This window comes from Chiloscyllium plagiosum, unplaced genomic scaffold, assembly GCF_037043375.1.
Source record: "Chiloscyllium plagiosum isolate Xiang-an unplaced genomic scaffold, Cpla_swu_hap1 HiC_scaffold_4, whole genome shotgun sequence".
Classification (NCBI taxonomy): Eukaryota; Metazoa; Chordata; class Chondrichthyes; order Orectolobiformes; family Hemiscylliidae; genus Chiloscyllium; species Chiloscyllium plagiosum.
Window position 1 is genome coordinate 4,725,046 of NW_028270142.1, and position 25,440 is coordinate 4,750,485.

Here is a 25,440-nt window from a genome sequence, read left to right on the forward strand (position 1 = left end):
TTTCAGATCTTCAGCTTTTTGTTTTATTACAGAACTTTAACAGTGGCCAAATGTATGATTTGTTCAGTTTTAACATATTTTGCTGCTTCTGTATTCAGTATTCATATTTAAAAAGCTGAGGTTCCAGCCCTTCTCTTTTAAAAAAAAGATCTTTTATCAAGCTGCCATCTCACCTATAAATATTGTCATAGTTACACTCTTACTCATTGCTGGTTTACATGAAACATTATGGCCAGTAGATATGACTGATTATTTAAAGCTGGAAAAAACTGAAGAATTTACTCAATAAGATAATGTCACTATAGTTTAACCAGACCATAGGGCTGCTCTATCATTAGACAGAGAAGATTGGTGGTGGTTTTAACCTGAGGTTTAACCATGTCTCAGGCGAGGGGAGAGGTTAAGAAAGAGTGTCCTTCATGGTAACCTGACCTGGTGCAGGAATTAAACCCTTGCTGTTGGCAATGCCCTGCACTGGAAACCAACTGACCTAACCAACTTCCTCAATAAGATGAGTCTAAGTGTTCATGTGATCTTGGTTTGTGTTTTCTGTATAGACACGGGGAGGGTCTGAGGAAGGGTCATCGGACACAAAACTTTAACTCTGATCTCTTTTCACTAGTACTACCAGACCTACTGAGCTTTTCCAACAATTTCTGTTTTTGTTTCTGATTTTCAGCATCCGCAGTTCCTTCAGTTTTTATTTAGGGATTGACTCATGTCTGGGAATGTCTCAGGGAGGTCACTTAAAGTACAAGCTGATGATGGCTAGTCTTCATTTAAATAAAAGACACTCGGATATTCAAAAGTTATTTATTAGTAAGATGTTGATGGGGACTTCAAGCATTTGCTATCATGTAACAGTTGCATAGCTCCATTAAACCAATCATCTAGACAGTGCAAACATTGGTGTTGTGGCCAGAAGCCAAATACGAGTGTATAAAAGAAACACAATTATACACAGGGACAGTTTAAGACAAAATCAGTCTGGGACACAAAGATTACAGAGAGAAGACATTGTGCCCAGAATAAAGAAAGAATCTGGCAGAGAATTGTCACTGTTTTTTTCTTTAAACTGATGTTATGAAGTTGTGGGTGTACTGTACCTTTAGGAGAGTTAAAAAGCTAGCAAAGCTACCTGACTGCACTAAGTGTTCTGAACAAGATATAATGGAACATCAGTAGCTAGTGTAGCTGGTTGTCTGGAAATGACAAAACTGATTTGAAATAGGCCAGTTTAAATTATACTCCCCAAAAAAATCAAACTCCAATGAAGTTTGAATTTAGTATATTGACAATCCAATGATACAATCTGATGCTCTGGAGGAATAAGATCGGGGGAAATTGAACAGTTGAGAGGAGAACTGCCAAAGCCACCAGCATCTAGAGTGGTGCTGGAAAAGCACAGCAGGTCAGGCAGCATCCAAGGAACAGGAAAATTGACGTTTCGGGCAAAAGCCCTTCACCAGGAATGAAGGGCTTATGATGAAGGCTTTTGCCTGAAAAGTCGATTTTCCTGCTCCTCGGATGCTGCCTGACCTGCTGTGCTTTTCCAGCACCACTCTAATCTAGACTCTGATCTCCAGCATCTGCAGTCCTCACTTTCACTAAGCCACCAGCATCTGCAGACTGCCCAGAAAAATAGCTCCCTTAAAGGTACCTTTATCAATGAGTAACCTGTGAAACAGAAATTCCTAAAAAAAAGACTGAGGAAGAGAAGATTCGATAACTGACTGGTTTTAAAAACTTGAATTTTTGCTAAATCTTAATCAGGGGGTTTTATCGGACTAGTATTGTAGAAGGGGAAGGTAAAAGATAGGTTAGAGGAAGGAGTTGCAAATAGTTGTTAGTTAATTATTCTCTGCTATATCTTAAGAAATAAAGTTGTTCATTTTCACTTCAAATCATTCTTGGCCTCTCAAAGTTTTACAGATTACTACACGGGATAAATCTTTTCTGTGTTGCTAGTTTAAATTAAGCAGGAGAGTCTGCCCAGTGTCATAACATTGAGTTATAACTTTACAGCAAGGGTCTGATCTCAATTTTGATTAAAACAAATAGAAACCTGCTGTTATATGGGATAAGCCACGGTGAGTAACTCACCAGAAATTTCCAATCTCCGCTGCCTTTAGTGAAACCAAACAGAATCCGCAGCCCTGCAACATTTCAGGCTAGCCTCTCATGAACTAACAATGACTTTTTGAATACTTAAGAAATCTAAGAACATGCTACACCTTTTATCACCGTCTTTTCTCATGTATGGTTTGTGTGAATGAGTGCTGCCACAAATACATTTCAGGGGTTGGGAAAATAAATGTTTATTTCTCTTTTGGTTAACACCTATAAGAAAGCCTGTCTTGTTCCTTTTCCTGAAAGTCACGGCCCTCTTTAAAAACAAAAATCGAGTAGATAGTCAAGAAGTGGAAAAAGGTGGAGTGTCCTTCCATCTCTCCACTGCCCATAATACTCACTGTATTTTTTAGTATGGAATCTCATCTGATGCTAATCTCTATAACTATTGCTCTTCTGAAGTTACAATCGATTCATACTTAAATACTGGAGCAAATTACAGCAGATGCTGGAATGTGTGATGCCTGATCCACTGTGATTGCCAGCATTTTGCGTTTTCAGCCATGCTTAAATATGCTTTTGTGTCTCTAAATACTGATGCCGTACCATCTTTAGATCTGTCAACATCAATGGACTCGATCTCTTAACCCAGAACAATAATCCATCCACCAACAATGGTGGTTTCGGTCCTTAAACCAACACCACACCGGGCCTCCTTCTTTTAAAGGTAAATATTGTAACTACAACAGAGACGTCCCCTGCAGATGTTTATCTGATTAAATATTTTATGAAGTTTCACATACTTAACATTTTTTTAAAGGCCTTTCTTGTTAAAGTGTTTGATTTTTTATCTAACACACATATGCAAGTACCTGAAGTGCGAGTTTATAAAAGAATGCTGCATTGCTGGCGTATGGAGAGTGAACAAGGTTTACTCCACCTCCAGGGAGAAGCAGTCTGAAAATAATCAGAGAGATAACATGATCAATTTAAAACATCATTTTATTGTAACAGTTGAACAGCAATGAGGAAAATTAATATTTAAATAACTCAGTCACCATGAGGGAATAATCTATTTGCTGTTATCATCATCAGTAACGAAGATATCGGTGAGTGTAACCACTGCACAGCCCTAGTGAAGACCAAGTCCTACCTTCACATTGAGAATACCCACCATGAGTTGTGCTAAATGGGTCAGACTTTACACAGATCCAGAAACTCAAGACTGGGCATCCATTTGGTGCTGTGGGCCATCAACAGCAGCAGAACTGTACTCCAGCACAATCTGCAACCTCATGGCCTGGCATATCCCCCACTCAACCATTATTATCAAGCCAGGGGATAAAGTGCAAGAGAGTATGCAAGGAGCAGCACCTGGCAGACCTGATAATGGGATGTCAACCTGGTGAAGCCACTAAACAGGACTACCTGCACGCCAAACAGCATAAACAGCAAGTGACAGACAGAGCTAAGCGATTACACAACCGACAGATCAGATCTAAGTTCTGTAGTCCTACCACATCCAGTCGTGAATGGTGGTGAACAATTAAACAACTCACTGGAGGAGAAGGCACCACACATATCCCCATCCACAAAGCATTTGCATCAAACTACAGCCAGAATTGGGGATGTTCGCTGATGATTGGGCAATGCTCAGTATCATTCACAACTCGTTCGATACTGAAGCCGTCCACGTTCAAATGCAGCAAGACCAGGTTGGACTGAAAGGTAGCAAGTAACATTCATACCACACAAATGCCAGGCTATGACCATCTCCAATAACAGACAATCTAACCACTGCCCCATGGCATTCAACGGTGTCACCATCACTGAACCTGCACTAACATCATCCTGGGGGGTACCAATGACCAGAAACTGAACTGGTCGAGCCACATAAATACAGTGACAACAAGAACAAAGGCTGGGGATCCTGCAGCAAGTAACTCACCTCCTGATTCCACAAAGTCTGTCCATCATCTCCAAAGTCAGAAGAGTGATGGGATACTCCACACTTGCTTCGATGAGTAGAACATCAACAACACAAGAAGCTCAACACCATCCAGGACAAAGCAGTCCATTTGATTGGCACTGCATCCACAAACATCCACTCCCTTCACCACTGACACACAGTACACACTGCTACTACTATCTACAAGATGCACTGCAGAAATTCACCAAAGATCAGACAGTGCCTTCCAACCCACAACCACTTCCACCTAGAAGGACGAGAGTAGGAGATACATGGGAACACCACCCACTGCAAGTTCCTCCCCAAGCCACTCACCATCCTGACTTGTAAATATATCGCTGTTCCTTCACTGTCTCAGGGTCAGAATCCTGGAATTCCCTCCTGAAGGGCATTGTGGGTCAACCTCCAGCACATGGACGGCAGCCTTTCAAGAAGGCAGCTCCACCTTCTCAAGGGTCATCTAGGGACGGCCATTAAATGCTGGCCTGGTCAGTAATGCCCTACCTGTCACAGGCACAGCCACATCTGTGTGCTAAAATGTTGGTACCCATGAGTACCGCATGGAGGCCAATGTACACATGCCCTTGTCCATCACGTTATATTGCACTCTCCAATACTCAGTGGGATAAATTAAAAGAGATCTAACTACACCAAACTAAGCATCTATATGACACTGTGAACCAGCATCAGGAGTAAGAATAATCACAGTCGGTTACCTCATACTGTTATTTTGCTCAATTCTTCATCATCCACGTTATTAACAGAACGAGAGAAAGGATGGGTTTGTGCAAGACAAATCAGGCGGATCAAATCTACTGAAGTGTTTTTTGAGTGAAATTAGTAAAATAGATAAGGGAGAACCAGTGGTTATACTATATTATGCTTTTCAAAAAGTTTTTGCTGTTGTCCCTCAAAAGAGTTTAGTGGGCAAAATGAAAGCACATGGGATGGGGGTGCAAAGATTGCTCATTTACTGTTAACTTTCATTGCTGATGTACACAGTCACTCAGGTCTCCTTGTGCATCCACATTTCCCAACACCTCATTGTATAAGTAACACACTTCTGTTTTTGACACTGAAGTGTGTAACTTCACATTAAGCCATATTGTACTGCACCTGCCATTTGTTTGCCCACTCACTCACCTTGTCTAAATCACCCTGATACCTCACAACCCCACACAGTTTTGTGTCATCAGCAAACCTGAAAATGTTGCATTTGATTCCCTCATCCAGATCATTGATAAATATCACAAATAGCTGGAACTCAGTCAGAAGTTACACAGCACCAGGGTGCAGTCCAACAGGTTTATTTGAAATCACAAGCTTTCAGAAAGCTGCTGCTTCATCACCAGATGCTCTGAAATCTTGTGATTTCAAATAAACCTCTTGGACTATAACCTGATGTTGTGTGACTTCTGACTTTATCTACCCCAGTCCAACACCAGCTCCTCCACACTGACCCCTGCCGTACATCATGAATCACCGCCTGCCGCATGAGCAAAAACCCCACTTATTCCAACTCCATATTCAATTCATCCAACATTTCGTTGCTCGTTATTATAGTTACTGACTGAAAGGGACCTAATTTGTCCTTACTGATCATTTTCTCTTTACATATTCTTAGGGCAAAAAAACCCCTAAAAACTGTAAGGAATAAATTTAGACAAAGAGACTATAGTCTTTCTGAAACTTTGTAACAGCGACATGACATTCCTTCAGACATAAACATCACCTTCTTCTCTTCCCTATGTAAGTGTTAGGGATACCCATGGTTAACATACATAGTCGCCATGGTTTTTATTGTTGACACAAAAATGGCCGAAGAGGATTGTTGACTGAAGTAGTCATTAACACAGTCAGGATTGTGGCCTTTGTACTCACAACAACCAGGTAAACGTTTGTGGCCAACAAGTCCACACTTACCTCCGAAGAGTAACCCACTCAGACCCATTCCCCATATTTACTCCTGACTAATGAACCTAACACTACGGGCAATTTAGCGTGGCCAATTCACCTGACCTGCACATCTTTGGACTGCGGGAGGAAACCGGAGCACCCGGAGGAAACCCACGCAGACAAGGGGGAGAATGTGCAAACTCCACACAGTCAGTTGCCTGAACCCGGGTCTCTGGTGCTGTGAGGTAGCAGTGCTAACCACAGTGCCACAGTGCCGCCCAATAAGGTAATAAAGTGTCTGACAGAAATCACAAAATAGGGTCTTACAAAGCAGTAGTAAAACAAAATGTAGCCACTGCTTACAGTACGGCAGCTCAGTTAGAAGGCCACCTTGCAGGCTAACTTAAAGTTTGCTATTCAATATGGGCTGGAAGGGAAAAAGCTTAACTCACATTAGTTACGATTTTTATGTGATTAGTTTAAATTGTATTCAGCATCGAGGGATTTAATAGGATTCCTGTAGACAGTCAGCTTTAGACTGCCATAAGGAATGACTCTTGAAAAACCTGGGCAGAGCCCCCTTTTTAACAATCATTTCAAAATGTGTTATTTAGTAAAGATTAGCAAAAAGGTCTGATCCTACAATAATTAAGGCTCATTAGGTAATTGTCACTATATACACATACATAAGTACACTCAATTCTAAGTGCAACTAACGAACTAACATGAAAGACTTTAAGTGAATTCCTATAGATAGACACCACTGGACAGTAGGGAGAAGCTCCTATCCTGATGGCCAGGAGGATTGATGAACAGATGCAGAAGTCTGCAGGATTGGAATGTGGTTCAATAAACCCATTGTGAAAGCCCCAGGATGGGTGATAAGGGTGTCTGCTAAACATCATGGGAAGACCCAGGGTTCGCCATAAAGTTGTCCATCATTGACCATGAAGTCACATGATTAATCTGATTGAATGTGTGTTCAATCAATTAATAATACGATTTGTTTGTAATAGTCAAAAGCCGGCAGAAAAGATAACTTTTATACATTATGTCTTTCATTTGATCAGTGAAGAAGTAGTGGACCCCCAGAGGTTTCTTGTCATTGGTGTAACTTCAATAAACTCTGTGATGCTGGAACTGGTTTGTCCAGAGATTTGTTAGTCATTCCACCCCAACACATATTTATAGAAGCTTTTGCACGAATGCTAAATAACCAGCCTCTACCACCACTTCTGACATGCTACAGATACACCAGGTGATCCTCTACTGATCTACACAAGGTCCTGTCAAATCCAAATGAGGAAGCAAGTGGACATTTCAGCAACTATCGACAGGGGTCATTGTGAATGTACCTATTCCGATTCAAGGTGGTGCCAAAAGCCAGCCATCTGCAGCCGAAGACCTAAGTCGACACGTGTGTTGGTTTACTCTTGAGCTTCCATTAAGCTGTGTGCACGTCTCACCACAATACAGCCAGGGAGGCATCACGCAATCCCCGTTGTATTTAAATATCCAACACGCATATCCACGCAAAACACACCACTACACAGATGCTGGATTAAAAAGAAAAGCTAACCATGAAAAACAATGAAATTTTAAAGAGAATATTGGTTCCTGGGATCATATAATCAATCAATTTGACTCACTACAGAGATATTAATAATTGTCTTAATGCACTGGATACATGGGTGTAAATCTTACCATGCCATTTTGCACATTTTTTAAAAATGAGATTACTTACACAGTGTGGAAACAGACCCTTCGGCCCAACAAGTCCACACTGACCCGCCAAAGCGCAACCCACCGAGACTCATTCCCCTACATTTACCCCTTCACCTAACACTATGGGCAATTTAGCATGGCCAATTCACCTAACCTGCACATCTTTGGACTGTGGGAGGAAACCTGAGCACCCGGAGGAAACCCACGCAGACACAGGGAAAATGTGCAAACTCCACACAGACATGCTTGAGGTTGGAATTGAACCTGAGTCTCTGGCGCTGAGAGGCAGCAGTGCTAACCACTGTGCCACCCATTTCCTTCAATACATCCTCTAGTGGATAGAATCAGTTTGGGATATAATAAAGCGACTAGGAGAAAGTGAGGACTGCAGATGCTGCAGAGTCACAGATGATAAAGTGTGGCGCTGAAAAAGCATGGCAGGCAGCAACCAAGGAGCAGGACATTTCTGCAATAAGTCATTCTTCAGGAATGGTGGGTGGAGGACCTCAGAGATAAATGGGAGGTGGGTGGTGCTGGGGGGAAAGGTAGCTGGGAATGCGATAAGTAAACGAAGGTGGGGAGTGATGGTGATAGGTTGGAGCAGAGGTTGGAGCAAATAGGCAGAAATAGATGGACAGGTGGGACAGTTCAAGAGGGCAGTGCCGAGTTAGAGGGTGGGATCTGGGATAAGGTTGGGGGGAGAAGAGAGAGATGAGGAAACTGGTGAAGTCGATGTTGATGCCTTTTGGTTGCAGGATCCCAAGGCAGAAGATGAGGCATTTTTCCTCCGTGGTCGGGTGGCTTGGATTTGGCGGTGGAGGAGGCCCAGGACTTGCATGACCTGGACAGAGTGGGAGGGGGAGGTGAAGTGTTCGGCCACAGGGCGGTGGGGTTGTTTAGTGTGTGTGTCCCAGAGGTGTTCCCTGAAATGTTCTGTGAATTTATGTCCTCTCTCCCACGTGTAGAGGAGACCATATCAAGTACAACAGATGCAGTAGATGAGGTGTTTGGAGGTGCAGGAAAATCTCTGCAGGTGTGGAAGGATCCTTTGGGGCCTTGGAGGGAGATGAGGGGGTGGTGTGGGCGCAGGTTTTACACTTCTTGCGGTGGCAGGGGAAGGTGCCGGGTATGGAGGGTGGGTTGGTGGGAAGTATGAACCTAACGAGGGAGTCACAAGGGAATGGTCTCTGCAGAACGCAGATAGGGGTGGGGAGGGAAATATATCTCTGGTTGTAGGTGGTGGAAATAGCAGAGGATAATGCGCTGTATCCAGAGATTAGTGGAGAGGAAGTCGAGGACTGGGGGGGGTTCTATCCAATGCTCTCGATGTGGTCTTCTCTACATCGGGGAGACAGGATGCCAACTCGTGGTAGATGGGGTGGCATGGTGGCTCAGTGGTTTGCAGTGCTGCCTCACAGCGCCAGGGTCCCAGGTTCAATTCCAGCCTCAGCCGACTGTCTATGTGGAGTTTGCACATTCTCCCAGTGTCTGTGTGGGTTTCCTCCGGGTGCTCCGGTTTCCTCCCACATTCCAAAGATGTGCAGGTCAGGTGAATTGGCCATGCTAAATTGTCCAAAGTGTTAGGTGCTTTGGTCAGAGAGGGGTGGGTTACTCTTCGGAGGGTTGGTGTGGACTTGTTGGGCTGAAGGGCCTGTTTCCACACTGTAGGGAATCTAATCATTTCAGGTAACATCTCTGGGACACACGCACCAGACAACTCCATCACCCTGTGGCTGACCCACTTCAACTCCCCCTCCCCTACTTCGTCAAGTTAATGCAAGTCCTGGGTCTCCCCATTGCCACTTTCTAGTCACCTGACGCTTGGAGGAAGAACGCCCCATCTTCCACCTTGGGACACTTCAACCACATGGAATCAACAAGGTCTTCACTAGTTTCCAAATCCATCAACGCCCCCCCCCCATCCCCTTACCTCACCTCATCCCAGATCCAACCCTCCAACTCGGCACCGCCCTCTTGACCATCCATCTTCCTTCCCACCTTTCTGCTCCACCCTCCCCTCCAAACTATCACCATCACCCCCCACCTGATCTACCTATTGCCTTCCCAGCTATCGTCTCCCCACCCTCACCCTCTTATTTATGTCTTAGCCCCCCTTCCCCGCCCCCACCCCCACCCCCCCCATTCCTGATGAAGGGCTTATGCCCGAAACGTCGACTCTCCTGCTCCTCGGATGTTGCCTGACCTGCTGTGCTTTTCCAGCGCCACCCTTTTCAACTTGGGATTTAATAAAGTCAAACTTTGGAGGCGTATCTGATCTGCATATTGTTCTGGCACTTAGGACTTCAGACATCATTTGTGTGAAATATAATCGGACAATACAAGTATAAATCATATAAACATTACTGTATTTTAGCCACTTCTGCATCATTTCATATGCTTTACATCTGTCAATGTTTAGGTCCTCTGAGTCTTTGTCTGATTTGTTATGTTATCCATTCTTTTGTTCCCAAACGTATTAACATTAGCAGTGATTCTGCTATTGAACATTCTCAATGATGTTCGATACTGTGCAAATGAATTGCATATCTGAATGAGAGAGTTCCTAGCTAAGGTGGCTGCTTGGGAAAAAAATGCCAATTGAATTCTAATTGTGTGCATGCATGTAATCCTAGTTTCTTTTTCTGTGAAAGAAAATTACCAATTATTGTTCAATACACTAAATTACAGGAAAGCAAAAGATTGCCATTCAGTACCTCCCCCTAACCTTCATATCTATCTGTTCCCTTTAAAAGCTGAACTGAATTTACGGAGTACTGCTACTAAGTTGACATTTACCAGGAAGCAGGGTTTTCCTTAATAAGATGCAGTTTATCTCAAGGTAGATATTAGTTCTAATTTTGCACAAGATACTCCTCTAGAGCAACTTTACATTTCAAAACTGAACATCAATTTCAATATTTATTCCCCAAACAGAATAAACTTAGTTTAATCCCTGACCATAGTTTATCAAATTTTGAAGCAAAATCAGTATACACCTCTTTCAAAATCCTCAAACACTATGAACACATTATGTTGTAATCGGATAACCACAGCTGTTACATTGTTTTAGTATCACAATTCTTCTAGTGTCAGCATTTTTCAAATGATAGGATCTAATTAAAACATCTAATTAACACCTGAATAATATCTGACTAATCTTTGCAACCATCGCTATAATGGTGCTTTTAACATTTAGTTATTGCTTAAGAAATATTTCCTTTTGTCAGTTCGATGTACTACCTGCTGACTTCGACAGAAACAGCATGTCAGAGCAATGTTAAACAAGAACAAAATACAAATTGCCACAAGCATATTAGTGCACCTTGATCTCACAGCGCTAATCTCGATCGTCAGGGTAAATTATTCACTATAGTATGAGTACCATCATGAGTAACATTCTATAGAATGTTAACTGCATTACTAGGTAAAAATAAACAAAATTGAGATTTATCTTTAACTGTCAACAAAACATATTAATTTCACTTAAAAAGGCAAAGAACAGCTACTTCAATAAATCAGGTGATTGTAACACCTTTAGCCAGGTTGCCAACAGCAACCCACAAGCTACTGAACATTAACCTCTCACAGTAACAAGCTATGAATAGTGCCCTGGTAAAGACAAGCATTGGCTAAAACATCACCAAAAATATTAGCAATTTTCTTTCATTGATGGTATTATATTACTCATGACGACTGCAGGCAAAAGGTGACTTCACTGACTAGGCCACAAAAAGATGCTTGCTTTTTTGAGCCTAGAAACCATGTTTACAGTCTGCTCGCCTCTAAAGGCTTAACTTTGTAAGGGGAAGTACTGGATAGAGGTTGCCCCAACAATAGTTCACTAGGGAATGTAACCAAACAAAGATAGAGACATGGAGCACAGAAACAGACCCTTCAGTCCAGCTCGTCTACACTGACCAGACATGCCAATCTGACCGAGACCCTTTTGCCAAAATTTGGTCCATACCCATTCCTGTTCATATACCCATCCAGAGGCCTTTTAAATGTTGTAATTGTACCAGCCTCCTTCACTTCCTCTGGCAGCTTGTTCCATTCAAACACCACCCTCTGCATTAAAAGGTTACCCCTCAGGTCCTTTCTAAAATCTTCCCCCTATCACCTTTAACCTATGCTCTCTAGTTTTGGACTCCCCTACCCTGGGAAAAAGACCTTGGATACTCATGCTATCCATGCCCCTCATGATTTTATAAACCTCTATAAGGTCACCCCTCAATCACCAATGCTCCAGGGAAAAAAGACACAGCCTACTCAGCCTCTCTCTATAACTCAAGCCCTCCAGTCCCAAAAACATTTTGCAAATCTGTTCTGCACCCTCTCATGTTAACAACATCTTCCCTTTAGAAGAGTAACTATAAGTAGGGTTAAGTGACGATATTAGAAAGGTCTCAGGAATTTAGTTGGGTCAGTAAGAGAGAGTTCATTTATATAAATCATTTATTCCCATTTGATTGTAGTCGGAAAGGTTTCCTAATTAAACTGTACACTTAGCTGGTCTCACAAAGTGACAAATCAGACTCCAGAGGAGAGATTAGGACGTCACTGGGGAGATAGGGGCGGTCAGTAAGACTCAAGTACCAGACATTCTGCCTTCCAGGAAAGCAGAGATATTTGGGTTAATACCACATTGGAACTCAAGTAATGTGTTCCTTCATGTTCCACAATATTCAAGTACATAATGATTTGTTGGCGGCAGAATCCTGCTTCAGAATCTGTGACAGAACTCTCTAAACGCATTTACGACAAAATAAACATTTGACCTTGGACCCGAGTCTCCTGAGATTATATTGTAAAATAACCCACCACAACAAAGTAAATCCAGTAATTTTAGAACTTACAGAAATATTGGTGCAGCTGAGAAATTGATTATCATTTTCATACTGTCTAAACAGTTGGTAAAAGGAGAAGTGGGAATAGGAAATTCTTCCTCTTAAAGACATATCAGAAGGACCGCTTATTTTTACATTGCTAAATCTGTGCAAACTGAATTTCAACTTTGCTCCCTCAAATTTCTGTCTACTTAAACTTTTTAAATGCAAACCATCTTTGCAGAGTATATTGTTATGCAGCACTTGTTGATTCCAATACAGAAAAATTACTCCTTATCCTATACTCAAGAAAACGTCTTCCATACTCAAAAGCAAAGGATCTTGTAACCTACTGCAGACCTGACATGAAAATGCCAAACTCTCGATAACACGTGATAAAAACAACCCAAGTACAAAACCACATCTGTTGTGATTTATCAAAAGAAGAATCACTTACCCATTTATGGAATAAAATAGTTTCCGGTACTGATCTTCAGTTAGGTTAATGCTATTGGAGACGAAAAGAATCTTCATTGGATTAATTTTACTACATTTGCATTTGAATCATGCAATTACATTCTAGTTGGTGATTTTAGCCACGGGGATGGTATACTGAAGAAGTGAATGTCATGTAAACATAGCTAACAATTATAATACTGGTTATCTAATAAGAATGTATCATTTATTTTAGCATTTTAAAATTAATTATACTTAACAAAGAAAAGGGTACAACAGGGTTAGCTAATTCTAATTCAGTGAAACTAATGCTTGAGGCTTGATGACCCTCAGGTTAACTACCGTCAGTTTTCTCTCTCCAAGGACTAGGACAATAGCAACTTTACCTTCACAGATTGAGTCAGACAGTCATACAGTACAGAAACAAACCCTTCAGCCCATTTGACCCATGTTGACTCGATTTCCTAAACTGAACTAGCTCCATTTGCCTGCATTAAGCCCATGTTCCTCTTAACCTTTCCTCCACCTGTGAGTGCTCAAGTATATTTTAAATGCTGTAATTGTGCCAGCCTCTACCACTTACTTTAGCAGTTCATTCCACAAATACATCACCCTCTGTGCGAAAAGGTTGTTCGTTAGATCCCTTTTAAATCTTTCCCCTCTCACCTTAAACCTATGCCCTCGAGTTCTGGAATTCCCCCATGCCAGGGAAAAGACCTTGCCTATTTACCCTATCCATGCCCCTCATGATTCCATAAACCTTTGGAAGGTCACCCCTCAGCATCCTGCACTTCAGGGAAGGAAGTCCCAGTCTATCAACTCAAACCCTCCAGTCTCAGTAACATCCTTGTAAGTATTTTTTGCATCGTTTCCAGTTTCATAGCATCCTTCCTACAGCAGGGTGACCTGAACTGTACTTCTTCAAGGTAGGCATCCTTGGAAGAGGCTTCGCAGGTAGGTTAAATCAACCAGGCAAAAGTGAGAACTGCAATTACTGGAGATCAGAGTCAAGAGCGTGGTGCTGAAAAAGCATAGAAGGTCAGGCAGCATCTGAGGAGCAGGAGAATCGATGTTTTGGGCAAAAGCCCTTCATCAGTCTCGACTCTAATCTCCAGCATCTGCAGTCCTCACTTTTGCTGACCAGAATTGTACACAGTATCCCAAACGTGGCCTGATCAATGTCTTGTACAGCCACATGACTCCCAACTCCTACACTTGATGCTCTGACTGATGAAGGTGAATGTGCCAAAAGCCTTCTTCACCACCCTTTCTGCCTGGGTGGATATAAACAGTAAAAGTGGATATGTTACAAGTGAATTGTAATGTACCAAAACTCCACAGACTCTGCCTCAACAGATTGATTCACTTTCCACAAAGGAGAGAGATTAAACAAAATGAAAACTACATGCCACGCTAATTCACTCAAGATTTAAATGTAATATTTGAATTAGTATCCACTGCTATTTGAGGAAGATAGTTTCAATCTTCCACTGGAAGTGGTTTCTAACATCCTGTGCTCTTCTATTCTACGTTCTCTCTCTCCTGAATGGTCTGGTCCTAATTCTCAGACTGCCCTCTGGTTCTAATACTTTAATAAAGGCCTAATTTGTCTAATCTCTCCTCATAACTTAACCCCCTATCATCCTGGTGAACCTGTGTTGAACTCCCTCCAGTGCCAAGGTGTGGTGCCCAGACCTGCTCACAATACTCCAAGTGAGGTCTAACCAAGGTTTTGTATAACTGCACATAATTTCCACATCCTTACACTCCAGCCCTTTAGGTAATGAAGGCCAGCATTCCATTGGCCTTCTTGATTATCTTCTGCACTCTACACATATTCAAACCACAGCACAGCACAGAACTCAAAATGGTTAAACCCCAGTGCATTGGTTAAACATGGGGACTTCCATTCTGACTTTCCTACAGTAGCGTCCCCTGTACAAAAGCAAGGCTGGTACTGAATTGGAATTTCATGTCAGGTAATATGAGGGGTACTTGCTAACTACTATGGGAGTCTCACACTGTCGATGGCTGGTAGCTCTCAAATGCTCATTAGCGCCACCATAATCAATGGCAGATTCAGTCAGTTTGTGAGAAGAGGCAGTTGGGTGACTCATCATATGAGATCGCCCCCACCCACTGGAAGGAAAATCCTTCCAGAAGTTTCCCTGGAATAAACGGGGCAGAGGCAGGAAGGTCATGGGGTTTGTATCCTGCCTCCTCCAAAACGATCAAGTAATCCATATTCCCGAAGCTTCTTCTGGGCGGGACACTAAATTCTTCCCTGACCATGTAGTGAGTAGGGGTGTGATCCATACTTACCCAATGGGGACAACTTGAGCTCCGGCAGATTCCAGATACTTAACATATGATGCTGCAATGTAGCTGTCACCAAATCTCTCAAAAAAACCATATGTTTTCTGAGCCAGAACACCTTAAACAAAGAAGACAGCACAATCTCAGCAACCATTAAATACACATGCACCATCAGGACCACAAGCAAAATGCTGTGGATGCAGTACATCTGATTCAAAAATGGAAAATGTTGGCAATATTCAACATCTGTTAAGAAAGACACAGTAAAGTTTTCAGATTGATGGTTATTCATGTTATATTTGGACGCTCCTAACCTTTCTCTACACTTCATATTACTTTTATAGAATTATAGAATCATACATACAGAAGACACGTTTGGACAATTAAGTCTGTATCAACAAAAATGTATTATTCTCTACACTAGTCTCACTTTCCCACACTAGGCTAACAGCCTTGAAGTTTTCAACACAAAGTGCTCATCCAGGTACTTTTCTGAGGTTGTGAGGTTTAACCCTCAGTCACCCTCCCTGGTAGTGCGTTCTAAACCCTCGCCACCTTCTGGGTGAAAAAGCTTTTCCTCAAATCCCACCTGAGACTCCTGCCGTTTACTTTAAAATTATGCTCCTTCAACCAAGGGGAACGGCCGCTTTGTATCTACCCTCTCTGTCCCCCTCATAATCTTACAAAAATCTTCTATCAGGTTCCATTCCCCCCCTTCCTGCACCAAACTTTCTCTGCTCCAAAGAAAACAACCCAAGCTTATCCAGCTGCTGTTGCTTGCTGGAACTGCTCCATCCAGGGCAGTATCCTGGTGAATCTCCACTGCATCCCTCCAGTGAATGCATTCACTTATTCACTTACTGCCTGCCAGTCTCTACCTGGGTCAGAAATGCTTTCTCAGGGTCCTTCGTGTTCAGCTACAAGCTGCAACATGCATTGCCTTTTGGTGCAGAGCAGAGAGTCGGCTCCATTTACACTGCGGAAAGGTTGCCAATATCAAAGACAAGAAGTGTGGTGCTGGAAAGGCACAGCAGGTCAGGCAGCATCCAAGCAGCAGGAGAATCGACGTTTCGAGGATAAGCCCTTTGCCTGACATCGATTCTCCTGTTCCTTGGATGCTGCCTGACCTTTGTGCTGTTCCAGTGACTCTGATCTCCAGCATGTGTAGTCCTCACTTCCTCCAATATAATCAAAGACCCCTCCCACCCCAGTAATGCTCTCCTACAATCTCCTCCATCAGACAGAAGATACCAGAAGCTTGAACACACGCACTAACAGGTTCAAGGACAGCTTCTTCCCTACTGTTATGAGATTGCTGAATGGACCTCTCTAACTTCAAATAATGCTGATCTTGCCTCATGTTTGTCCTGTGAGGTATCACCTGTATGCCTTATTCTATCCAAGATTTTTCACCCTACAAGCTGTATGTCCTCACCTCCTATGATCTGCCTGTACTGCTCATAAAACAACAGCTTTCACTGTGTTTAGGTACATTTAACTAAAGTAAATCAAAACAAACTGTACATGTCACAATAATACATCTCCCTGCTATAGAAAGGATGTTGTGAAACATGAAAAGGTTCAGAAAAGATTCACAAGGATGTTGCCAGGGTTGGAGGGTTTGAGCTATCGGGAGAGGTTGAACAGGCTGGGGCTGTTTTCCCTGGAGCGTCGGAGGCTGAGGAGTAACCTTGTAGAGGTTTACAAAATTATGAGGGGAATGGATAGGATAAATAGACAAGGTCTTTTGCCCAGAGTGGGTTAGTCCAGAACCAGAGGGCATAGGCTTAAGGTGAGAGGGGAAAGATTTAAAAAGGACCTTAGGGGCAAATTTTTCACACAGAGGGTAGTGTGCGTCTGGAATGAGCTGCAAGAGGAAGTGGTGGAGGCTGCTTGCAGCACAGCCGACTCATGGCTTTACTTTCTCATTAGCATTGTATCATCAATCCCGTTGCCTTCCTAACTATACTCCTCTCCCTCCCCGCCTCCTCCTTCAGCTCACCCCCTCCCCCTGTCCGCAGCCTGTACACCACCTTTACCTCGCTCCTGTCAAATCGGTTCTGATGAAAAAGTGACAGGGGACCCGAAAGGCTAATTCTGCTTTCTCCCTCGGTAGATGTTGCCAGACCTGTTGTGTTTTTTCCAGCGTTCCTGTTAATGGGAGGACACCAATAACTTCTCCAAGGCCCGACTCTCAGAAACACACAGAGAGGGTGAGTGAGTGAGGTTTCCAGTGCACACTTACCGACCAGCGGCCTCTGGTTAAGCCTGAGGGCAGTGAGCGGAGCACAGAGCACGGAGATTAACAGCGAGAACCGCAGCACACGGCCGGGGCACACAGCAACTGCGCTCATTGTTAAACCTTGCAGAGCCCTGGCACTCTGGGTGAGAGTGCGGAAGGGCGACCGTAAACAGGCGTTTATTTCCTGCTGCAATCACACTGTGCAGGCGCTGAGCGGACCCTGGTCCCAGCAATTACACCAGCCCGGATCCCTGCAGCCAGATCTCACTGTCAGCAGCTGCTGTGGGATAGCATCGAAGAGGGGCAGAAGGGGAGGGGAAGGGGGTAGGGGTTGAGGGCACAGAGTGGGGATTGAGGGGGTGGGGATTGAGAGAAAACAGAGTGGGGATTGAGGGAGTGGGGATTGAGGGAACAGAGTGGGGATTGAGGGGGTGGGGATTGAGGGAACAGAGTGGGGATTGACGGGGTGGGGATTGAGGGAACAGGGTGGGGATTGAGAGAACAGAGTGGGGATTGAGGGAACAGGGTGGGGATTGAGAGAACAGAGTGGGGATTGAGGGAACAGAGTGGGGATTGAGGGGGTGGGGATTGAGGGAACAGAGTGGGGATTGAGGGGGTGGGGATTGAGGGAATAGGGTTGAGGGAACCGAGTGGGGATTGAGGGGGTGGGGATTGAGAGAACAGAGTAGGGATTGAGGGGGTGGGGTGGAAATAGGGATTGAGGGTGTGGGGAGTGACTGAGAGAATGGGGAGGGACTGAGAGAATAGGGGTGGGGATTGATTTGATTCATTATTGTCACATGTAGCTGAGTAAGGTGAAAAGTTTGTTTTGTGTGCAGTACTGGCAGATCATTCCGTACAAAGATCATCGGGTGATTGAACTGAGCGAGGAATATAGGGTTATGGCTGTGGGGGTGCACAAAAAAGCAAAGTTAACATTAGACCGGAAATTTGAGAGTCAAGATTAGAGTAGTGCTGGAAAAACACAGCAGGTCAGTCAGCATCCGAGGAGCAGAAGAATCAACATTTCAGGAAAAAGCCCTTCATCAGGAATGAGGCAAGGAGTCTCCAAGTTGGAGTGATAAATAGGAGAGGGGTGGGGCTGGGGGGAAGGTAGCTGAGAGTGCAATAGGTGGATGGAGGTGGGAGGTAATGGTGATAGGTCAGAGAGGAGGGTGGAGCGGTTAGGTGGGAAGGAAGATTGGCAGGTAGGACAGGTCAAGAGGACAGTGCCGAGTTGGAAGGTTGGAACTGTGGTAAGGTGGGGGAAGGGGAAATGAGGAAACTGGTGAAGTCCACATTGATGGCATGGGGTTGGAGGGTCTCGAGGTGGAAGATGAGACATTCTTCCTCCTGATGTCTGATGATGAGGGAGTGGTGGTGGAGGAGGCCCAGGACCTGCATGTCCTTGTTGGGGTGGGAGGGGGAGTCGAAATGTTCAGCCACGGCAGTGGGGTTGATTGGTGTCGGTGTCTCAGAGATGTTCTCTAAAGCGCTCTGCTTGTAGGCGTCCTGTCTGCCCAAGAGGAGATCGCATCGGGAGCAATGGATATAGTAAATGACGTGTGGAAGTGCAGGTGAAGCTTTGATGGATGTGGAAGGCTCCTTTAGGGCCTTTGACGGAGGTAAGGGGGGGGGAGATGTAGGCGCAGGGTTTGCAATTCCTGCAGTGGCAGGGGAAAGTGTCGGGGAAGAGGGTGGGCTGTTAGGGGGCGTTGTAAAAACAATGACTGCAGATGCTGGAAACCAGATTCTGGATCAGTGGTGCTGGAAGAGCACAGCAGTTCAGGCAGCATCCAACGAGAGCCTGAAACGTTGATTTCGCTGCTCGTTGGATGCTGCCTGAACTGCTGTGCTCTTCCAGCACCACTGATCCAGAACCATATTAGGGGGCCTTGACATTGAGGGAGAGATTGATATCTTTGCACCACGTCACCAAGCACTCTGTCTCTTTCCTGTATTCTTTGTTAGCCACCACACAGTCATGAGTGTACAGGGAGTACAGTAGGAGGCTGAGTACGCATTCTTGTGGGGTGCTGATGTTGAGGATTGTCATGGAGGAGATGTTGTTGCCTGTCCTCACTGATTGCGATCTCTGGGTCAGGATCCAGTTGCAGAGGGGCAGCAGGGACCTAACTCTCAGAGTTTGGAGATTAGTTTGGTTGGGATTATAGCATTGAACACAAAACTGTAGTCAATAAGTAGAAGCCTGATGTGGGTATCCTTATTATCCAGATATTCCAGGGATGAGTGTAGGGCCAGGGAGATGGTGTCTGCTGTGGACTTGTGCATTGGTCGGTGAATTGCAAGGCTTAGAGGCAGGCTGGGAGGCTAGAGTTGATGTGAGCCATGACTATCCTCTCAAAGCACTTCATGATTATGGAGGTCAGAGCCACCAGGCGGGAGTCATTGAGGCACATTGCTTATTTTGCTTGACAGAATGAGGATTGGGATGGGGTATGGAGGGAATGGGAATGGGGGAATTGAGTGAATCAGAGTGGGGATTGAGGGAATGGGGGATTGAGGGAATGGGGGATTGAGGGAATCAGTGGGGATTGAGGGCATGGGGTGGGTATTGAGGGAATGGGGGAATTGAGGGAATGGGGTAGGAATTCAGTGATTGGAAGTGGGGGATGAGGGCATTGGAACGGGGATTGATGCTTGCAGCATAGATGTTGAAAGGGTTGAGGAGAGTGGAGGGGGACAAAGCAGGCTAGCGTAAACCATCAGTCTAAGAGCAGGTGGAAGGGGCTGCGGTTTCAGTATATGAGGCTTTCTCTATCTCATTCTAACCTTGGCTCGGCCCCCTCCCTCTTAAAGCATACGCTGAGCTCAGATTCAACCATTTAGGATTTTCACACATTGACAGATGTCACAGCACAAAAGGAGATCATTCTGCCTCTCAGTCAGGAACTGTCCCTAGAATGTCGGATCTCCTCTGCGAATAGTATTTCTATTTTTTTTCATGCATGTATTATAAACTAAGATTTGAGCTTGATTGTTTTAGCTCCTGGGGCATGAAGCTGATGGCTGGACCATTTCCGGAGTCTTGCTCCACATGCACGGCTGTCTGGGTGGAGGACAGAGGTGTTGAATATAGTAACAGCCTCTGATTTTCATGGAGAGGGGTCACTGATGGGCAGGAGCACAGATTAGGTGGATACTGGGAGGGGAGGCAGTCATCAATGAGGATGAGGGTCCAAGCCTTACAGAGTGCTGTCATTATTACTGGCCTGTTTGGACCATCTGACTGGGGTGTGTGTGTGTGGCGGGGTCCAGTGTCAGAGGCTGCCTGTGCATTTACTTAAATATAATTTGGCTGTTCCTGAGGTTTCCTGCACAACAAAATGCTAAGTGAGGATATAACTCTGAAGATAGACAAGGGAGATCCAGTAGATGTAGTGTGCCTGGACTTTCAGAAAGCCTTTGATAAAGTTCCACAGAGGAGGTTAGTGAGCAAAATTATGGTGCATGGTATTGGGGGCAAAGTACTGACTTGGATTGAAAGTTGGTTGGCTGACAGGAAACAAAGAGTAGTGACAAACGGCTCCATTTCGGAATGGCAGGCGGTGACCAGTGGGGTACCGCAGGGATCAGTGCTGGGACCGCAGCTTTTTACAATATATATTAATGATATAGAAGATGGTATTAATAGTAACATTAGCAAATTTGCTGATGATACAAAGCTGGGTAGCAGGGTGAAATGTGAGGAGGATGTTAGGAGATTACAGGGTGACCTGGAAAGGTTAAGTGAGTGGACAGATGCATGGCAGATGCAGTTTAATATGGATAAATGTATGGTTATCCTCTTTGGTGGCAAGAACAGGAAGGCAGATTTACTACCTAAATGGAGTCAAGTTAGGTAATGGGGCAGTACAAAGAGATCTGGGTGTTCTTGTACATCAGTTAATGAAAGCAAGCATGCAGGTACAGCAGGTAGTGAAGAAAGCTAATAGCATGCTGGCCTTCCTAACAAGAGGGATTGAGTATAGAAGCAAAGAGGTTCTTCTGCAGCTGTACAGGGCCCTGGTGAGATCGCACCTGGAATATTGTGTGCAGTTCTGGTCTCCAAATTTGAGGAAAGATATTCTGGCTATTGAGGGAGTGCAGCGTAGGTTCACGAGGTCAATTCCTGGAATGGCGGGACTATCTTATGTTGAAAGATTGGAGCGACTGGGCTTGTATACCCTTGAGTTTAGAAGACTGAGAGGGGATCTGATTGAGACATATAAGATTATTAAAGGACTGGACACTCTGGAGGCAGGAAACATGTTTCCGCTGATGGGCGAGTGCCGAACCAGAGGACACAGCTTAAAAATAAGGGGTAGACCATTTAGGACAGAGATGAGGAGAAACTTCTTCACCCAGAGAGTGGTGGATGTGTGGAATGCTCTGCCCCAGAAGACAGTGGAGGCCCAGTCTCTGGATTCGTTTAAGAAAGAGTTGGATAGAGCCCTCAAGGATAGTGGAATCAAGGGTTATGGAGATAAGGCAGGAACAGGATACTGATTGAGGATGATCAGCCATGATCATAATGAGTGGTAGTGCAGGTTCGAAGGGCAGAATGGCCTACTCCTACACCTATTGTCTATTGTATCTCCACACTGATCATAGAAAAACAAGCAGGCTGCCTTCACTCACAAAGGCAGTGGCTGAGACTGTTGCCATTATTTCTAACAGCTCCCTCTTTTCCTGTCCAGGATGACTTAAACATCTAATCTCTGAGTCAATAATGTGGTGAAGGGTCCCATGGTTTATGATGGGTGAGCAATTGACTTCCTTCCCTGAAGAAGTTTGCAAACCATCATGGTCAGCTAGGTTCAGGAGAAATGTCTTCACCCAGAGAGTGGGGAGTCAGTGGAATTCACTCCCAGAGAAAGTGGTTCAGACCAAAACATTGCATATTTTCAAGAAAGTGATAGATGTGACTCTTCTGGTTAATTGGATCAGGGGATATGGGGTGAGGGCAGGATTAGGGTATTGATCTCAATGACCATATTGAATAGCAGAGCAGGCTCAAGGGGTTGAATGGGTTAATCTAGCTCCTATCTTCTAGGTTTCTATGTTTCCAGGAGAGAGAATCAGTGGCTGCTGGATATATGCTTGTAGCTACATACTGTCATGATGGTATGGGCTCTAGGTAGCAATATAAAGTTACGGTTCGGTGCCAGGATCTTCTTCCAGGTGACCTTACTCGTCAGGTGGTGCTATCACCAACCAGGAGGAAGTGACGTGCTCAGCTTCTGCCTCAAAAGCTCCATCATAGGGCACTCCAAAGGGTATGATACCACTCCTCTTTCCCTCTGCCAGTGATCCCAGTGCTTCCAGTAGGCACTGGAAAATCACAGCCAGTGCCAGCATTTGTTACCCGCCCACAGGTCACCCAGTATCCTGGGTGTATTAGGGTGCTCTTAACCACTGTATTTTATCTGGTCCAGGTATACCTACATTGCTGCTAACAAGGAATTTTCAGGATCTGGATTCCCTAATTGACTCTTGAGAAGGTGGTATGAGTTGCCTTCTTGAACTGCTGCAGTCCACGTGCTGTAGGTAGACCTAAATCACCATTAGGGAAGGACTTCCAGGAGTTTGACCTAGTAACATTGAAGGAACAAGTGATATATTTCCAAGTCAGGACGGTGAGTGGCTCAGAGGGGAACTTGCATGTATCTGCTGCCCTTGTCCTTCTAGATGGAAGTGGTCATGGGTTTGGAAGGTGCTATTTGATGATCTTTATATCTGAGGATTTCTGCAGTGCATCTTGTAGGTGGTATACACTGCTGTTACTGAGTGTTGGTGATGGAGGGAGTGGATGCTTGGGAATGTGCTGCCAATCAAGTGCGTTGCTTTATCCTGGATCTTGAGGCTGAAGCTGTGCGCATCCAAGTAAGTGGAGAATATTTTGTCACATTCCTGACTTATAGATGGTGGACATGTTTTGGAAAGTCAGGAGGTGAATTATTCACTGCAATATTCCTAGCCTTTGTAGCCATCATGTTTATGTGATGATTCAATTAAAACACCCAGGATGTTGATAGTAACATTTGCACCAATGTTACATGCCACTTGTCAGACCAAGCCTGGATATTGACCAGATTGTGTTGCATTTGACCATGGACTGCTTCAGTATCTGAGGTGTCACAAACAGTGCTGAACACTGTGCAATCATCGACGAACATCCCATTCTGACCTTATGAAGGAGAAAAGGTCATGGATGAAGGAGCTGAAGATGGTTGGACCTTGCGCACTACCCTGAGGAACTCCTGCAGAGGTGTCCTGGAGATCTTCTAACAAAGACTCACCTGCTCACTGTCAGCGTTAACTGGTCACAAAAGCTAATGCCCAAAATTCTCCTGTTACTGAAACTTAATTTTTCAGGCAGTGTTTAGTCACTAAATGGTGTGGGTTTTTTTTTAAAAGTGTTGGAGGTGCTGTGAATTCCTGGATTTGTTAAAGATTATTGCTGCATTCTGAAAGAGAGGGCAGTGGATTTGATGACCTTTTGAACAAAAAGGCTGCAGCAAGTACAGAAACAGAAATGTGACGTGTCTGGATCTGTATTGCAACATGAGGAGATAGAACAGAGATGTGAAAATGGAAAGCTCAGTGCCTAATCTCTGCCAATCAGAGCTGACACAAAATTAAATATTATAGAAACTTATAAAGTTTAAATTCCATTTGGAAAATTTCATAACATTGATTTTAAACAGTTTTGATTAAAACAAAATTACTAATTTCCCCATACTTTGATAAACATACACCCAGTAATCAGAAAAAAAAAGTTAGGGTTAGTGTTAGATCTGAAACAAAAATAGAAATCCTGAAAGAAAGGGTGGCACAGTGACCCAGCGGTTAGCACTGCTGCCTCACAGAGCCAGAGAGCCTAGTCCATTCCATGTTCTGGTGACTGTGTGGAGCTTATATATTCGTCCCATGTCCTTGTGGGTTTCCTCTGGGTGCCCTGGTTTCTTCCCACAGTTCAAAGATGAGCAGGCTAGTTGGATTGGCTATGCTAAATTGCCAATTGTGCCTAGGGATGTGCAGGATAGGTAGATTAGCCATGGGAAATATGGAATTATGGATCTGGGTCTGGGTAGGATGCTCATCAGAGGAATGGTATGGATTGAATGGCTTCCTTCCATACTGTAGGCATTCCATGATATGAAACTCAGCAAGTCTGGCAATATCTGTGACAGTGTCACCGAACCCAACATTGACTCCAATAGATGCTGTTGCATTTGCCAAACAATTTCAGTTTTTGCACCCAATAATCAGTTTGTATTAATAGAACACAAAGAATGAGTGGTCTACAACATGATGGGTATATCAGATTTAATTGATTGACTGACTGAGACGAATTGAAATAATTCTAATCAATTAAATAAACCTGCTCAAATCTGGAAATGTTTCCAGTGTACATGGGTGTATAGTTATAAATCAATGCCTTCTCTTCTTCTGTTGTATTAGAGAAATGATTGAAGTTCCACCGTGCTGAAAAACAAAATACAAACAGTTCTCAGTGGCAAAAGTATCTTGTTAATGATTTCCTAAATTTACACTTAAAGCCAGCAAATATTATCAGTTGGAACACAAGGATATGCACAGAAAATAAACCATAAAAGCTATAAATTACTTCTGCTGTCTAACATACCTTCATTAACAAAAAAATCAGCTAAATACCAGGCGACTTTAACAGCTTCAGAGAAATGTGGGATATTCAATGTTGCATTCCACTCATAAGGGCTTCTCTCAGGGTGCCACTGAACTGCATAAATAGGGTATTTAATAGCTGTATTCAAATAACAAATAATCAGATCAACAAGGAATACCAACACTAACGTTCTTCAAATTACAATTGCTGACTGTACACTACAAGGAGGAGCTATTAGCGAGTTTTGAGAAGATTTGTAGCTCAGGTTGAGGTTCTGGATGTAGGTTTG

General features: G+C 44.0%; 2 protein-coding genes and 1 long non-coding RNA gene across 5 annotated transcripts in view; 1 reads left to right on the forward strand and 2 right to left on the reverse strand.

Annotated features, from left to right (window-relative positions):
* Positions 1–18,139, reverse strand: part of ggh (gamma-glutamyl hydrolase (conjugase, folylpolygammaglutamyl hydrolase)) — a 40,926-nt gene extending 22,787 nt beyond the window's left edge. The window contains exons 1-4 of the mRNA XM_043689297.2: positions 17,504–18,139; positions 15,265–15,376; positions 12,944–12,994; positions 2,943–3,027 (exon numbers count right to left, since the gene is read on the reverse strand). Of these exons, the coding sequence (XP_043545232.2) occupies positions 2,943–3,027; positions 12,944–12,994; positions 15,265–15,376; positions 17,504–17,612 (357 nt within the window). The 5' untranslated portion in view covers positions 17,613–18,139. The remainder of the gene's footprint in view (positions 1–2,942; positions 3,028–12,943; positions 12,995–15,264; positions 15,377–17,503) is intronic.
* Positions 17,299–25,440, forward strand: part of LOC148150070 (uncharacterized) — a 33,849-nt gene continuing 25,707 nt past the window's right edge. The window contains exon 1 of the long non-coding RNA XR_015756880.1: positions 17,299–17,471. This is a non-coding gene — a long non-coding RNA (uncharacterized LOC148150070). The remainder of the gene's footprint in view (positions 17,472–25,440) is intronic.
* LOC122549454 (gamma-glutamyl hydrolase-like) overlaps positions 24,818–25,440 on the reverse strand; it is a 60,272-nt gene continuing 59,649 nt past the window's right edge. For all 3 annotated transcript variants that reach the window (XM_087985921.1, XM_087985920.1, XM_043689298.2), the window contains 2 exons: positions 25,152–25,289; positions 24,818–24,991 (listed from right to left, as the gene is read on the reverse strand). In XM_087985921.1, coding sequence (XP_087842047.1) covers positions 24,870–24,991; positions 25,152–25,289 — 260 coding nt within the window. In that variant the 3' untranslated portion in view covers positions 24,818–24,869. The remainder of the gene's footprint in view (positions 24,992–25,151; positions 25,290–25,440) is intronic.